The 16,234-nt window shown below is 34.2% G+C and overlaps 2 protein-coding genes across 5 annotated transcripts in view; one reads left to right on the forward strand and one right to left on the reverse strand.

The window, feature by feature from the left end:
- Positions 1 to 16,234, reverse strand: part of LOC106619166 (uncharacterized) — a 154,249-nt gene that overhangs the window by 110,010 nt on the left and 28,005 nt on the right. For 3 of the 4 annotated variants that reach the window (XR_011396270.1, XR_004976647.2, XR_011396269.1), the window contains exon 2: positions 2,185 to 2,211. The gene's annotated coding sequence lies outside the window, so the exon portion shown is untranslated. The remainder of the gene's footprint in view (positions 1 to 2,184; positions 2,212 to 16,234) is intronic. The other variant, XR_011396271.1, reaches the window with a different exon arrangement.
- LOC106621503 (probable peptidoglycan muropeptide transporter SLC46) lies at positions 6,101 to 14,731 on the forward strand. Its single transcript, XM_036363358.2, has 9 exons — positions 6,101 to 6,681; positions 11,437 to 11,587; positions 11,667 to 11,850; positions 11,924 to 12,110; positions 12,187 to 12,322; positions 12,433 to 12,569; positions 12,639 to 12,828; positions 12,895 to 13,051; positions 14,296 to 14,731. The coding sequence occupies exons 1-9, from the start codon at positions 6,310 to 6,312 to the stop codon at positions 14,399 to 14,401; spliced, it is 1,620 nt and encodes a 539-aa protein (XP_036219251.2). The 5' UTR covers positions 6,101 to 6,309; the 3' UTR covers positions 14,402 to 14,731.

Raw genomic sequence — 16,234 nt, forward strand, 5'->3', positions numbered from 1 at the left:
GAAGAAACGTTAACTTCGGTTGCACCGAATCTATAATACCCTTCACAAATACAAGAAAGATTCCATTTACGAACTTAATATGGTTCATTCAGTTGGTATGGCGGCTATATGTTAGAGTGGTCCGATCTGAATAATTTCTCCGGAGATTTCACTTTTGCCTTGGGCAATAACCCGTGCCAAATCTCATGAAGATATCTAGTCAATTACAAAAGTTGTCTACAAAAGGACTGGATTTTGACCGTTCAGTTTGTATGGCAGCTATATGCTATAGTGATCCGATATCAGCTTTTCTGACAATTGAGCAGCTTTTTGTTGAGAAAAAGACGTGTGAAAAATTTTAGATCGATATCGATATCGACTGAGGGACCATTTTGCGAATATACAAACAGACGAACATGGCTAAATCGACCCAACTCATCATGCTGATCATTTATATATGGTATATATAGGTTAGATTATATACCATATCTGTATTTTTTATAGAGTCTCTGCCGTTACCTTTTAGTTGTTACAAACTTCGTATCTTAAGGCAAGCAAACAGACCGAAATCAGAAAACCCGTTTTATCAGAGCTAGATTCGGATATGCACTGATTTCAGATATCACGGTTACAATTTTAACAAAGATTTATTGCTCTTGAAAGATCATATAAGTTGATGAAAATCCAAATTGATTGATATACACGTGAAAAAGGCGTGGTTATTAAGCTGAGTTCCAAGTATGCTGAAAAATATTGTGAAAATTCGAAAAATTTTATTGGTAAAATGAAATTGAGTGAGTTAGTTACCGTCTATGGCAACACAAAGGTACTCATGGGTCAATCTGGCACTGATCAAACACAATTAATTTTTGAGCCGATTTGTGAAAATAGATGAAATAAAAGATTGATGTATCCATCAATGCGGACCGGAATCCAATCGATAGCCCGCTGAATGCTTATTGGCCAGTGAATGTCGACCGCTTTTTCCAAAGCGCTCAAAAAACAACATTTGGGCGGCAAATCTCATAGAATTATTTATATGGAATACCTCAAACATAATTAAAAAAGCTATTCGACCGTGCGTTATTGATTTTAGATATTGCTGTGAGCCGATGATTATAGATTGAAACAAAGTAAGCAGTACATTTACAAAAAAAAAAAAAAATTAATAAACTAAAAAATAAAAAATCATTTTCCCGACGATTTTCACTAAAAGACTTAATAAATACAAAATCTCTTGAAGATTATAATCAACACCTAAGAAAAATAAGTAAGTAAGCTTGTTGCGAAAATGTAATTAACCTTTAAAAATGACAACTGGAGTAGATAACGGGAATTTATGATAGCAAATAATTAAGTGAACAATTCGTTTACGTTCTCTATTTATATACTTTTATCCGTAACAGTTTAAACATTTGTCACAGCATTTAAAATATACACTGCAGGCGACAAAAAATGTGGTTTTAGTAAGATTTCTTTTTTTTGTGAGGAACAAAAAATTGTGGAAAATTAAAAGAGAAGAATAATAACTCAAAAGTAGACAAGATATGTGTATATTCACATGTAGGGCTGCACACACAGTGGAGGCAAGAGCAAAGGTTATAACTTTTGATGGAATAAAACGGAAGAAACGGATGGATATGTATATTAGGGTCTCCGTTATTTCAGGTTGGTTTTTTTTTGTGCAAACGCCCCCTAAAGTTTCAAGTTTTGCTCTGAAAAATATTATTTAACGTTAACAAGCTGTTTATTTTCAATTTAAATCATGCGCAAATCATTTTACTTTTCCCACGCCTTGTACATGGGACGTTTTGATCTTTTATATTATTTTGCTTTATTTTCTAAACAAACAAACCTAGAATTTTGTAAAAATTCATGGGAAAAGAAACATGATTTAAACACGGTTTAAATTTAAAATAAATAACTAGTTTCCGTTGAATAAAATTTTTCAGGGCAAACACTGAAACTTGAGAGCTGTTTGCAAAAAAAAAAAGTCAACTTTGGAAATAACGTACATCGTAATGTGTATGTACGCATGCATGATTGTTTTTTAAAACATGCCCAAATAATTTAAAAACTATGCAATAGTGCATACTATATGGTATATGTTTGAGACCATCGAGTAAAATGTATGCAAATAAAAATCGATAAAAATGATTTATCAAATATATAAGTATATAATAACGTGGTAATAATTTCACTTACCCACACTTACATCCGTAGATCTGTGATCTGAAAATAAAAGCATAATCCAAATATAAAGAAAAAAAATTACATGATATTTAAATATAGACGTTGATATATAAATAAAGATAGATTCATTCAATATTATAAATTCCAGTGGTTCGCGAAAAAAATAAATATTGGCATATTGGTTGGTGAAAAGTTTTTATTTTCACAAAGAAATAGCACACTGTCCATTAATACTTTGCTTACAAGCCATTTGAAGTTGACGTGTTAGAGTATTTTTTTAATATGGAAACAATTAAATATCGCGCAGTGATTAGATTCTTTGTTTTGAAAGTTTCAAAAGCAAAGGAAATTTATGAACAGTTGTTAAAAATGTAAAAGGAGTCCCCACCTTCAAAACGCACCCTTGAATTTTGGGCTGGTGAATTTAAATGCATGGAAAATTACTTATGAAAAAGCTATTTGGAAAGTTAGTGCCGCACACGCTAACAATTAAACAAAACCTGGATCGAAAACAAATTTCTCTGCATAATTTGGAGCGTTTTAAGCAGAATAAAACCGATTTCTTGCATCGGTTTATAACTATGGAGGAGACTTGGATCTGCCACCATAATCCTAAAATGAAACAAGAACATTTACAGTGGACTGAAGCAGGTTGTTTAACTCCAAAGCAGATGATGTCACAACAATCGGCAAAGAAGGTTATGACATCAGTTTTTTGGGATGCAAACGGAATTTTATTGATTGATTATCTGCAGAAATGTAAAACAATCAACCTTTAATATTATTGCAGCCTTTTGGATCAGCTGGCTGAAAAAATTCGTGAGAAAAGAACTGGGTTGCAGCACAAAAAAAACATTTTTCATCAAGACAATGCAGCTGCTCACAAAGATGATGAAGAGATTTTAACAATGACAAAATTCAACGAACGATAGTACGAATTGCTTGAGCATCCACCGTATTCCCCAGATTTGGTTCCCAGCGACTACTACCTTTTCATAAACCTGAAACAATTTCTTCATGGAAAGCGTTTTTCGTCGAATGAAGAAGCTATTACAGTCGTAGACGGGTATTTTGCAGAGCTACCCTAAAGTCATTATAGGGATGGCATACAATTATTGGAGGATCATTTTAATAAGTTTAATGAAGTTAAGGGAGGTTATATTGAATAAAAAAAATAAGTATTTTTTTATTTTCAGCGCAGAAAGTTTGAACCAACCTGTATATAAAATAATTTAAAGATAATAAATTTTCATTTAATTTCTGAAATTTGTCTTTATTGCAGTTAAGGGTAACCTCTTCTAGAATTAAATAAAATTAAAAATTTTTCGTTGGCTTAAAATACACTTCTGGGCCCTAAAACAATTCAATTTACTGTAGTGTCGAAGCGCCTGGCTCAGTCAGCTTCAGCACGTAAAACTTCACACGCATTTTTGTCACAACTAAATTTTTCAAATCATATGTACATGAAGTTTTAACTGTAGCTTCACGGTTGTATCTTTTTATACACTCAGATACATTTCTAATATATATTGAAAGAGAAAATCGATTACTTCTTTATTACTCCCAGAACAAATTGTCAAAGTTAAGCCGTTTTTGAAGGCATTAGACTGACCCAATATTTAAAATGTCTCATGCGAGGAATTATTATCCAATGGTATCTTTAGGCATTCTACATTTTTATCCTATTAATAATTATTTCGCCATCACTGTATGTGCGTACAATGTTGGCATATACATAAGATCGTGCTTATCGTAAATAATCCTTTTATCTTATATCGGGTGACCAAGTATTTTTTTTAATTGCCTTTTTTTAACCAATCGTCGTGTCAAGCTGTCATGTTACTTTTGTTTAATATTCTTATATTTACAATGCGTTCAACTTTATTACGAAAATTCACGTTCTGTAAAGAATGTGTTTCGCGCGATTCGCTCAACTTATGGTCAACGTAATCGGCTTACGGAGCGTATTATTCCCATCACCCATCTTGAGACCCAGCATTCATTATTGGATAATATTCGACCCATTAGACCACGTCCAGCACGCAGTGAAGAAAATATAACGGCTGTAGTTGAACACGAAGACCGTGGAGAGTCGATTCGGCGCCGTTCGCAGCAACTAGGACTAATATATGGAACGACTTGGCGCATTTTACGTCGAGAATTGAAAGCGTACAAAATACAGCTTGCGCAAGAACTGAAGCCGCTCGATCTTTCAAAGCGACATCGCTCTGCTCTATAAACTCTTGAAAAGTTCCAAGAAGATCCGACGTTTTCGAGCCAAATTTTGTTCAGCGATGAGGCCCATTTCTGACACAACAAGCAAAATTGCCACATTTGGGACGAAGAGCAATGTAAAGAGATTCAAGAGCTGCCATTTCATCCAGAAAGAACAACGGTTTAATGTGGTTTCTGGACCGGTGGAATCATCGGTCCATATTTCTACAAATGATTCTGCCAGTGAGAACGTAATCGTCAATAGGGACCGTTATCGCGCCATGATTTATTGAGAGAACACTTGGGTGAGCAGATAATTACACGTTTCAGGACGGTTGATTGGCCACCAAGATCGTGTGATATCACACCGTAAGACTTTTCCCTGGGGGGATATGTAAAGTCTTAAGTCTATGGGGACAATCCCGCTTCGATTCAGACCTTGGAGCAAAACATCACGCGTGCCATTCGTCAGTTACCAGTCGAAATGCTCGAACGAGTCATCGAAAATTGAACTCAACGGATGGACCATCAAAGACATAGCCGCGGCCAACATTTGAAAGAGATAATCTTTAAAAAATAAATGCCAAAGAATGTTCTTTCGAATGATAATTAAAATTTCCTATTAAATTTGAATTTTCTGTGATTTTTTGTTTAAAAAAGTAGATAACCTCGAAATGGATCACCCTTTACAATCTGCTGAATTCATGAGGATTTAAGGCAAATGTATGAAAACAGTTTATATAGACAATTAATAACAGACATATATAATGTAAATTATACCAACTTCAAAAACATAAAGACTAAAATAATGTTTTTAAACTCTATATAATTTTTGAATAGTAGCTTTGAATATATAGATTAGTTAGTGGCAAAACAACGAACAATTAACTATGTTAAGCGAAACGGCTCAGTACCAGAGAGGCGTATTCAAGTATTAGAAACTAGAAAAATACGCTTATCTTTTGTGAAGGGTATCAAATAAAAGTCGTATGCAAATCTTTGGAAATAGCACAATCATATGCCGTCATTTCCTTCTCCATAATATAAGTACTTTACTTCAGTTTGTTTTTATCACTAGATATCGTTTCAAGCACTGTAAATATTTATGGTATTTGTTGTGGTGAATGACAAGCAACTGTTAAAAATATTTCCACCATTTAAGATTTTAAATAATTAAAATTGGAGCAAATATTTATAAGATATGACTTATTATGTTCGGTAGCATCCGAAAAGTATAAAATATACCTGACAGTGGATTAAGTGATGTAAAGATGTAAAGTCAGGGGGTAAGAAACCGCTTCTGGCCTATAGGTGTTTGACTTTTGAGTTCTTAGGAATTAATAAAAACAAGAAAAGCTGTTAAATTCGGCTATCTCTAAGCATTCATTTTTTATACTTTTTTCATTATATTTTTTCGAAATAAAAAATCACATGATATTTCAATTCAAATTTTCGAAAGACAAGGCTTGCTCTTAAATATAACTGTTAAATGGAAAACGCCCATAGTATACTCTGTTTAAAACGTTATATATATTAACTATATTATATTATACATATAAACACGAACTTCCGAAGTTTTCATGCTACTATAAAGATGTTATCGCCTATAATTGATTGATTAACTGTTAAGATACTCTTAGCTTTCTTGTCAATTAACTGGCAGTTGAAAATGGTATGAGTGGCACTTACTTAATCAGTATGTTTTGATATGTGATCGGTATACCGGCGGTGCGCGAAAACCAATCGCCGATTTTACATATAAAAAATAATCAATATTGTCAAAAGTCTATAAATTCATATAAAGGAGTGTAATAAAGAAATTGCAAAATCATTTCAATGAAATAAAAATTAAACACAAAAAAATTTAACTGAAACAAATAAATATACTAAAACTTTGGCAAACAGACGAGTTTTAGTCGAAAAATGGCGGATCAAAAAGAAAAAAGTATACTCGATACACCCGAATACATTGGAATGTCTTTCGAACAACTTACATTCGATACTGTGGAAAACTGCTTACCACCAGTTTATGTGCCGACCACCATACCAAACGAGAAAGAACATACAGATGTGTCTTCAGCGGAAGACCCGCTTAAACCAGATTCAAAGCCTAAAATGCGTAGTCGCATTTTAACCTTAGAATTGCCGGTATTTCTTATATTTCTCTCGCTTCTGTTATCGGGCCCTGTTATGTTGAATCAAGAACTCTATCAAACTTGTGTCGCCGTCTATAACTACAATGAGACAGACTGTGAACCATTACGCGGTATTATACCAAAAACTGAGGAGGCAAAGGTATGAAGTATACGAAAAATTATAACGGGAATGAATAGAAAGTTTTGCTACAAAAATAGTGTGAGTTGTAATTTTGGCAATATCGGTTTTAATTCGCATAAGCAAAGGATCTTCATAACGGAAATTCTGCCGAATGACTTAAGGGACAGAAGTGATTTATTGAAAAGAAATTTTTTAATAAAAAAAATTAAAATAATGCACAGTTATAGAATTTAATGTACCTTAATATCAATTAATTAATATAATATTCACTTTGAAAGAAAGTGGATCCGATCTCCAGAGGACCAACGAAAAAAAGTGGCGGAGAAGATTTTTCTGCTTAAAATTATCTGAAATCTAAACACTAAAAGAAAATATTACTACAATAGATGACAAAATGGTGGTCTCTCAAAAAAAATCGTTTTTTGTGTAATAAGTTACACTTCAGAGTGACTTAAAAAATTTAAATTTAAAATTTAAAAAATTATTCTTTCGTTCATTACCTGACAAATATATCTAAGAAGGTTGCACGAAAACTTCAAACCGAGCCGTTTTAGAGAAATCTCTGAAAACATCGTTGCGAGAAAAAACGCGTTTAAAGTTTTGGCAGCCGAATTCACTAAGTTAAAAAATTCTTACAAATACGCTCATATCTCCGAAACTATTTTCCGGATCAATTCAAAATTTTCGGACTATGACAAATATGAATATAACCCTTAAACGTTAACTGCCCAGGTCCAACTCAGATATGAAATCACTAGTCTACGAGGTTTGCCTTTTATATATCGATATTAGAGAACAAAAACAAATATTAATCATCCCAAATCGCTTTATTGCTTTTCAAAATATTCTCCATTAAGATCTATACACTTTTGTATGCGTTTTAACCAATTGTCGAAGCACTTTTGCCACTTTGAGTGAGGTATCTCCAAAACACGTGTTCAGAACGCATCAATCACCTCTTTAGACTGACCTCTTATTTTATTTAAAAAGAAGTTATTCAGTGCAAAATTAGGACTTTACAGTGGATGACTCATTAAATCGATGTTTTAAGTGCTCAAAAATGCAGTTGTTTTAGTCCATGTGTGAGAGCTCGCATTGTCGTGGTGAAGAGTGATCCGTCTTCGGCGGTTGGTTTTCCTGGTTTCATGAAAGAGAACTGTCAACCAAATAGTTATATACCACTCAGAATTTACTGTTCTGCGTTGTTCTGTGGTATGGGTGCGACATGTCGAGTTTTTCTCAAAAATCAGCAACTATTTGCTTGGAATTGCTTCGTGCGCGAACTACAATACAAAATATAAGATTCGGCTCATCTGGAAACACCTACACAGCCGACTACTATTTACTTTTGGGCTCATCAACAATGTCATAGACGTGCTTCGAAGCGATACTCTCGTATTTTGTTAAAATTCCTCTCGACTAATGGACACGAGCCTTGTGTGGGATCTAGCGTGAACACATTTTGTTTACATATTACTGCGCATGTTCATGCAATATGGAATGTAACCCACTCGCACTCTGTCTATATTGTAGTTGTCTCAATCGATAAATCACATGACGATCTTGCAGTATCAGATTTGCGCACAGCATCAAAAGTTTCCGGGACAATAACTGATTTTGAATTCACCATATCATCGATAAACACTGGTACTTAATGGAGCTTCATCGTCAAAAATTTAATTAAGTTTATCGATGCACTATTGCTGAGTTAATCCACGTCGAAAGTTGTAGAAAATAATCGTGCGAAAATGTTCGCGACTTAATTCCATTTTTTGACCGAGATGAATATTGTAATTTACTATAAACAAGGCAAATAGCACTTGTATGACAAAACGTTCTGAGTATGTATAACATCAAAAATGTCAAACTTTTACTAAAATGTTGTGAGTTGTCAGATTGTAACACTAGAGTTGCCAAGTCCCGAAATATAAAAGGCAACCTACATACGTTTGACTGCGGCCTTGAATGCTTATTGAAACATTCTTATCGATCATTTAATTGTTTAAATTTATGTCTTTTGTTCGCTTATCGAAATAACATAGTATAAAATACCTTTTTTCTGATAATACAAGGTGCGTTCCAAAGAAAACAGTAAAAAAGTAACAAAGTAAACTCTAGTGGCGCCATCTATATGTCGACTAGTGCGTTAGAATCTGCTATCCTTTATCGACTTCCAGTAAAAATTTCATGACATTTCATCTATTGGAAGTGAAGTTATAGTGTTTTAGGAGTGTCAGTATGTTTTTGTCATCGGTGCGAAAATGAGCTTCGAACAAAGAGCCAATATTCAATTTTGTTTTAAAATTGGTAAAACTTTTACCGAAACGTTTCAATTGATTAAACAAGTTTATGGCGATGATTGCCTATCCCGTAGCAGAGTGCACGAGTGATTTCAACGTTTTCAAAGTGGTCGTGAGGACATAAATGAGAAATGAGCCGAAACCCAAAAAATCGCGCCTGGAGAAGTCAAAAGTGAAGACAATGCTCATTTCTTTTTATGATTCCAAGGGTATTGTTCACAAAAAATTTGTTCCACCCGGCCAAAACGTTAATGCGGTATTCTACCTTGAAGTTTTAAAGCGTTTGGTGCGCCGTATTCGACGTGTTCGGCCCTAATATCGCGAAGATGAAAGTTGGCGTTTGTTGCACAATAATGCGCCGTCTCATCGATCGACGCTTGTGGCCGATTAGTTGACCAAAAATCACATTTTAACAAACAACCACTCCCCGTATTCACCTGATATGGCACCGTGCGACTTCTACCTTTTCGGAAAAATGCATTTGCCGATGAAAGGAAAGCGTTATGCAGACGTGGAGGCCATTCAAAAGGCTTGCACCGGCATACTGGCGGTCATACCGGGCAACGAGCTAAAGCACTCGTTTGACATGCTTTTGGACCGCGCAAAAAGCTGTATTAAAGCAGAAGGAGACTATTTTGAATTAAATTAATTGATTTTGCCGATAAAACCATTTGCTCTGTCTTTTTTTAAAAGTCTTGTTTACTTTGGAACGCACCCTGTAGTATACGTATAAGCGAGTTCATATTTCATTATCTAACGAAGGCTTAAGTTAAGTTTTATTTACAAACATTGCACCATTCTTTGCCTTTTAGAAAATAACAATTTTAAAAACATTAGAAAAGAAAAAAATATTTTCTACGCCTATGCCTATTCACGTGCTATAAAGCATTATTGCTCACAAGTTCTGCTGTGTAAGGGTCCCTTAACTATTGTTTACAAACATTTAAATGCTACTTCATTTATACGAAAGCAAGTACTTCAATAAATAGAAGAAAGAAATTAATTAGATTTTCTAACTTTCTAACTGCAATAGTGAACCGACATCGGCAGTTCCGATAAACGAGCAGCTTTTTAGGGAGAGAAGGAGGTATGCAAAATTATTTGATCGATATCTCAAAAGCTTAGGGGCTAGTTGGCGTATATACAGACAGACGTACAGACTGGTGGCCATGGCTAGATCGACTTAGATCGTCATCCTGATCATTTATATACCTATGTATATATTTTTATAGGGTCTCCGACATTTCATTCGGGGTGTTACAAGCTTCGTGGCATTAGCCTATTCAGGGTTTAAAAAACATTTGAAAATATTAATTAAACGAATATAGCCCTGAACGATGGGAGTTGATAGAGATTTCAAACAAATACATATTTAAATTGTTTTCAATACTCAAGGCCGCCTTAATTATACCTAGAAGTTCCCTTAATTATAGTTAGCCGACTATTTCCCAATTATTTCACTTTCGTTTTAATTAGTCCTATCCAATCTGGCGGAATATAATATAATAACCTTTTCTGTTTTAGACTGCAGGACCCACCAAGCCCTTAAAAGAATAAAGACATCGCCTTTTTTATACTCTCGCAACTTCTGCTACAGAGTATAATAGGTTTGTTCACCTAACGGTTGTTTGTATCACCTAAAACTAATCGAAGTTATATATATATATAAATGATCAGGATGAAGAGACGAGTTGAAATCCGAGTGACTGTCTGTCCGTCTGTTTGTCCATCTGTGCAAGCTGTAACTTTAGTAAACATTAAGATATCTTTATGAAACTTGGCACACATATTTCTTGGTACCGTAAGACGGTTGGTATTGCAGATGGGCGTAATCGGACCACTGACACGCCCATAAAACGTCATTAATCAAAAACAAATAAATTGCCATAACTAAGCTCCACAACATAATACAAGACCCTTATTTGATATACAGGATCACATAAGGGAGGAGCATCTGTAGTTTTAAATTTATTTAAAAAGTGGGTGGGAACACGCTTTAATGTGCATATTTCCTAAACGGCTTAAGCTATTATAACAAACTTCACTGAGAACATGTGTTTTTAGCACTCCTATCGACAGTGTGAAAATGGGCCCACTACCCATATAACTACTAAAAGCGCGATTAATCAAGTTCTAAACACGCCAGAGACGTTCAAGTTTATTTGTGGGATGATATGAGATGACTTTATAGAAACCCGACTTCAAAATTAGGCAGTGGGCGTGCCACCGCCCACTTTTAGGTGAAAATCCATATCTTGGAATCTGCTTAACCGATTTCAACAGAACATTCTTCTCATATTTCTATATTATAGCGCAAAAATGGGCGAAATTGGATTACAACCACGCCTATTTCCCATAAAACACCATTTTAAATATTATCTGATACTTTTAGTTTCCACTATGCAAACAACAGCAGCATTTCAATATTCCAAAAATGAGAATTTTCAAAATTTTATGTTTATTTACATTTAAGGCAATCGAAAATCAGCTTCAGCCCTACGTAGCCCGAATAACAATGACGAACTCTATGTTGCATAATGTATGGCCGGGTATGCTAGTTCTTTTTGTGGGACCATGGTCGGATAAATTTGGTCGACGTCCAGTGTTGCTACTGAGCTTTACGGGTATGTACAACAAAGTCTCCAAAGAATTTGAAATAATTTTACAAACATACTTTACCATTTAATTCCTTAACCCCCACAGCCTTTTTTATTGGGCACATTATAACCACAATATTAGTAACTTTTTCCAAGGAGCTAGCATTGAACCCATGGTTCTACTTGTTAGGCGGCATGCCATCTACAATTATCGGTGGCAGTTGCGCTATGACAACTGTAGTCTTCTGCTATATATCTGACGTTTCTGATATGGAAAATAAAGCGAAGCGGTAGGTAATCCAGCTACGAACAAATTGGGATCTTTAATTGTGGAACGTTCATAATATCTGTTTTTTTTTTTAGTATGTTCTTTGTGGACATTGCTATGGGTTTGGGTGTAGTACTCGGCAATGTCTTGAGCAGTTATTTGTTACGTTACACCAGTGTCACCATAGTATGTGCCACATCTGCCACGCTTGTACTGTTAGGTTTAATGTATATATTCTTTTTCATCGATGAAAGTTTGGATGCAAAGGAAACTACACTATCGGTAAGAAAGACTAGTCCCAATTTATAAATTAGGTTCACGTATTATGTTTGCGCCTTTTTTTTTAAATTTATTCTAGCATAAAGCGAAGAGTTTCTTTGATTTCGGACTGATAAAAGATCTCGTGAAGACTTGTTTTGCAAAGCGTCCAAATTATGGCAGAGCCATTATTGGTTGTACGATTTCCATATTAATGGTAACCAGCTTCATAATGCGTAAGTTTAAACTGAGGACTTTTTGATTTATAGCTTAAATTGAAATTTATGCGATTACCTCGAAAAATACCGTGAATTTTCTATCTAAAAATTAAAATATTATTTTATAGACGGCGAACAGGGTGTCTTCTACTTGTTTTTACGCAACAAATTCAATGTGACATTACAACAGTTTACCTACTTTATCGCCACTTTAATAACAATTAAGATGATAGGATGTGGCTTAGCATTCGCAGTCTTCAGGAAGGTAGAGCAAGCCTTAATTGTTAACTGTCATTTATTTGTTTTATTAATTTCTTTTTGTATTTCATTTCAGCTTCTCAAACTTCCTTATGCCACCATTGCTATGATGGGTTTAGCCGGTTGTGTCCTTGATCATCTTACACGTGGTTTAGCGCAAAGTTTCTGGCAAATGTATATGGCTGCCTCTTTCGGACTTATGTCAGGCATAACGGGTCCGATGTTGCAAGCAATCGTTGCAATGGCGGTGCCCTCAAATGAACTCGGTAATAAAAGTGGTTTGCAAGCCAACTGAACTTCTTCCAACTAACTAATGGCGTACATTTTTCTAGGTAAAGTCTACTCACTAGTATCGTGTGCACAAACTATGTCACCATTGTTGTCTGCGCCCTTGTACACTTACGTCTACAACCGAACACTCTATTTTTATCCTGGATTATTCAATTTCATTACTACGGGACTATATGTGGAGTGCTTCTGTGTTATGGTGTAAGATAATGAAATATTCATCACCTTCTTTGACCAATGACAAGTAATAACGTGGGAGAAAATTTAAAAATTTAGTTATACACTGAATAGGATATATTAAGCTTGCCACGAATTTTTATAACACCCAGAAGAAAACGTCGGAGACTCTATAAAATCTATAGTATTTAAATGGTCTGCTGACAAGCAAGTCCCTCAAAAGAATTTTTTTTTTCGCTTGGTAATCCGAAAAATAGGTTGGTAGACATCTCTAAGAAACGCTCTCCAAGTATCAGCTCTTAATTGGAACATAAAGGTTCTCCGCTTTACCGCTATTTATTTTGTTTATATGATCGGATAGAGAGAATCATATCTCGCTTCCAACTACTTGAAAATATATTTCGTTTTATGGGTTTGGAATTGAATGCTCTACAAAATTGTCTCTTACGTTTTTCCGTAAACCTAACGTTTAAAAGATATTATCAGATGAAGTTTGACTATTTTAAGGCAAATTTGTTTTTTTTATTTTGAATTTTATAACTCAATGAAAGAACATCACTTTAAATTGTAAAACTCGAAGGAAATTTTCTATTCTACAAAAATTATCTCTATATTTTTTCGATTACGTTAAGCGTTTTCGAGATATTCGTCGTCAAACATCAATGCCTACCAAAAGAAAACACACAAAAAAAATAATAAATAATAACAAAAAACAAAAAAAAAATAAACCATAACATAGAAAGAAGAGACCATTAAAGCAGTAAATTTCCTACAAAACTATGAGTTTTGTAATTTAAAATAATCTTATTCCATCGAGTTATAAAATTCAAAAGAAACCAAAGAAAATTTGCCTAAAACCCGTAAGAGAAATACAATGTTTTCAAGTGATTGGAAGCGGGATATGAATCTTTCTATCCGATCATAAAAAAAAATAGATAACTGTGAAGTGGAGGATCTTTATGTTACAATTAAGAGCTGATACTTGGAGAGCCTTGCTTAAAGCTGTCTACCAAAAAATGTTTCGAAGTACCAAGCGGAAAAAACATTCGTTTATTTTGACCCATCCTAAACTACATGTTGCAAGAGTATAAAAATTATCCCGATAAAGTGATTTTCACACCATCCTGCAATTATATACCTCTTAAGAAACATTTTATACTCGTATATATCCAATGTCAAAAAACAGGAAGAAAAAATTCAGTCAGCGCCTAATTTAACCCTTTACTGTTATATTTTAATTCTACCATTTTATAATTTCTCTCCAACAGTTTGATAAACATTTTCGAGCGACGAGTGGCTAACAAAGTAAAGGAATCTGAAACCGAAAATGGAGAAGAGGGAAAATCGCTAACTGAAAACAATGCAACAGCATAGCCTTGAGGCAAAGAAAATTAAGGAACTAACTTCAGATATATGTATGTACCTATGTAAATACATATGTATATGGAAATAGATTTTGTTTTATTTCTGGCATATATTCTTTGTTCAATTAGTGTGCTACAGTGCACTACAAAAGTAAACGTATTTGTAATAAACAAAATTTAGTTTTTAATTAGAAGTTATATTTACAAAAAAAAATTAATTAATGTTTTTAATTACTAGTCGTTTTCATTATTGAAATTATATGTATAAATAAGAAGTTATATTACTTTGTTAAGGTACAATCTTATATAATTTAAAATAAAAATTTATTTACAAATTGCAGCCTTTTTTTACAATTATTTTACATTTTTCTGTGCCTTATAGTATGCTTTCTAAAGTGAATAGATAAAAAAGGCTAAAAACGAAATATCAAAGAAACACATTTTGTAATAGAAATTTTCATTAAGAAAACCGGGAAAAAATTATAGACAAAAATTATACAAAATAGTTTTAGCTACCACGGCACCAGCTGGTGGAAGTTTTAGGACACTATCTATCTTTCTATCTATCTATCTATCGCTTTAAAAGCTTCGAAAAATATTTCTCTGTAATATGAGATTTGAATACAAAACCCATTTAGTAAAGGGTGTTTTTTAGGCATATGGTTTCCAAGAAGTAATAAAAAGCATATAATATTATTTTATAGCCAAGACTTATACCTTGTTCCGGCCGATACTTAATGACGAGATTTAGGCTGTTGAATAGATTATCTCACTAATGGACTAGATTTAGCAAGAGTAATGTGGAGTGAGGCTGACGAGACTGATCTAATAGAGTTGTGGCGAGAAAAATGCCACAGCTTCGATCGGCTAGTCATAACAGCTGTTTTATAAATCTCCAACGGCATTGAGGTTAGTCTAGATCAGTGAGTAGATTAAATGTAATCTAATCACTTTAAATGTTTAGATGGAACACGGTTTTAAGCTTTATTATAAAGATAAGAGTCGTCTAGTTGGAACTAAAGGTCGTCCACATCAATATTCTCCAATTCAGGCACGAAATATGCATTAAATATGACTCTAAAACATTCCCCATTGACTAACATTATGGACCAATCCCTTCTCAAATACCTTTGCCCATAGAGCACAGCAACCTGTGACATTTTGAGGACGTAACGGTGTCTCAACAATGGCTTGTGAATTATCATCACTCCAAATGCGACAATTTGGTTTATTAACGGAACCAATCAACCTAAAGTGAGTTTCAACACTGAACGCGAGACGCGCTTGATGCTCGTTCGTCTTCATTTTTAGTACGAGTAAGCTCGCAAACCAAAATCCTTGCATAAAATATTCCATTAAGTGGATGAGCTCAGCTCCAATTGTTGCGCGCGATGGCGGATGAAGACATTCAGGTCTTCTTCGATACCCTGCTTGAAAGCAGCAACAGCGTTTTCGGAGTACAGCATCTCTGTGGATGCGCATTATCCTCTAAAGTGCGTCGCGCGAACCGAACCATTGTTTTGGTAATAAATTTGCACGATTTGCAAACGTTATTCCGGAGTAAGTAAAATAAACTAAAAAGTGATGTTAACGATTATAACGCAAATCAAAGAGAAGCGTGGAAATCTTAAGAAACAACTCATTCATAATTTGTCAGCATTTTTCATTAATTCTCTTAAATTATTTCATTTATTTGTGATCATAAAGTAGTACGGCATTGATAAGTGGCTCTATCTTTATTATTTTCTTATCTTATAAGCAGAAATACATACTAAAATAAGTAAGGAAGTTCTAAGTTCGGGTGTAACCGGATATTTTATACTCTCACAACTTGCAAGGATCA

Source organism: Bactrocera oleae, chromosome 4 (assembly GCF_042242935.1).
Source record: "Bactrocera oleae isolate idBacOlea1 chromosome 4, idBacOlea1, whole genome shotgun sequence".
Taxonomy (NCBI): Eukaryota; Metazoa; Arthropoda; class Insecta; order Diptera; family Tephritidae; genus Bactrocera; species Bactrocera oleae.

Excerpts from the sequence above, each read along its gene's own strand:
- LOC106621503 (XM_036363358.2), top strand. The coding sequence starts at position 6,310 with ATGGCGGATCAAAAAGAAAAAAGTATACTCGATACACCCGAATACATT. Across the intron at positions 11,851-11,923 it reads ATGGAAAATAAAGCGAAGCG|TATGTTCTTTGTGGACATTG; the intron begins GTAGGTAATCCA and ends TTTTTTTTTTAG. Across the intron at positions 12,829-12,894 it reads GGTGCCCTCAAATGAACTCG|GTAAAGTCTACTCACTAGTA; the intron begins GTAATAAAAGTG and ends ACATTTTTCTAG.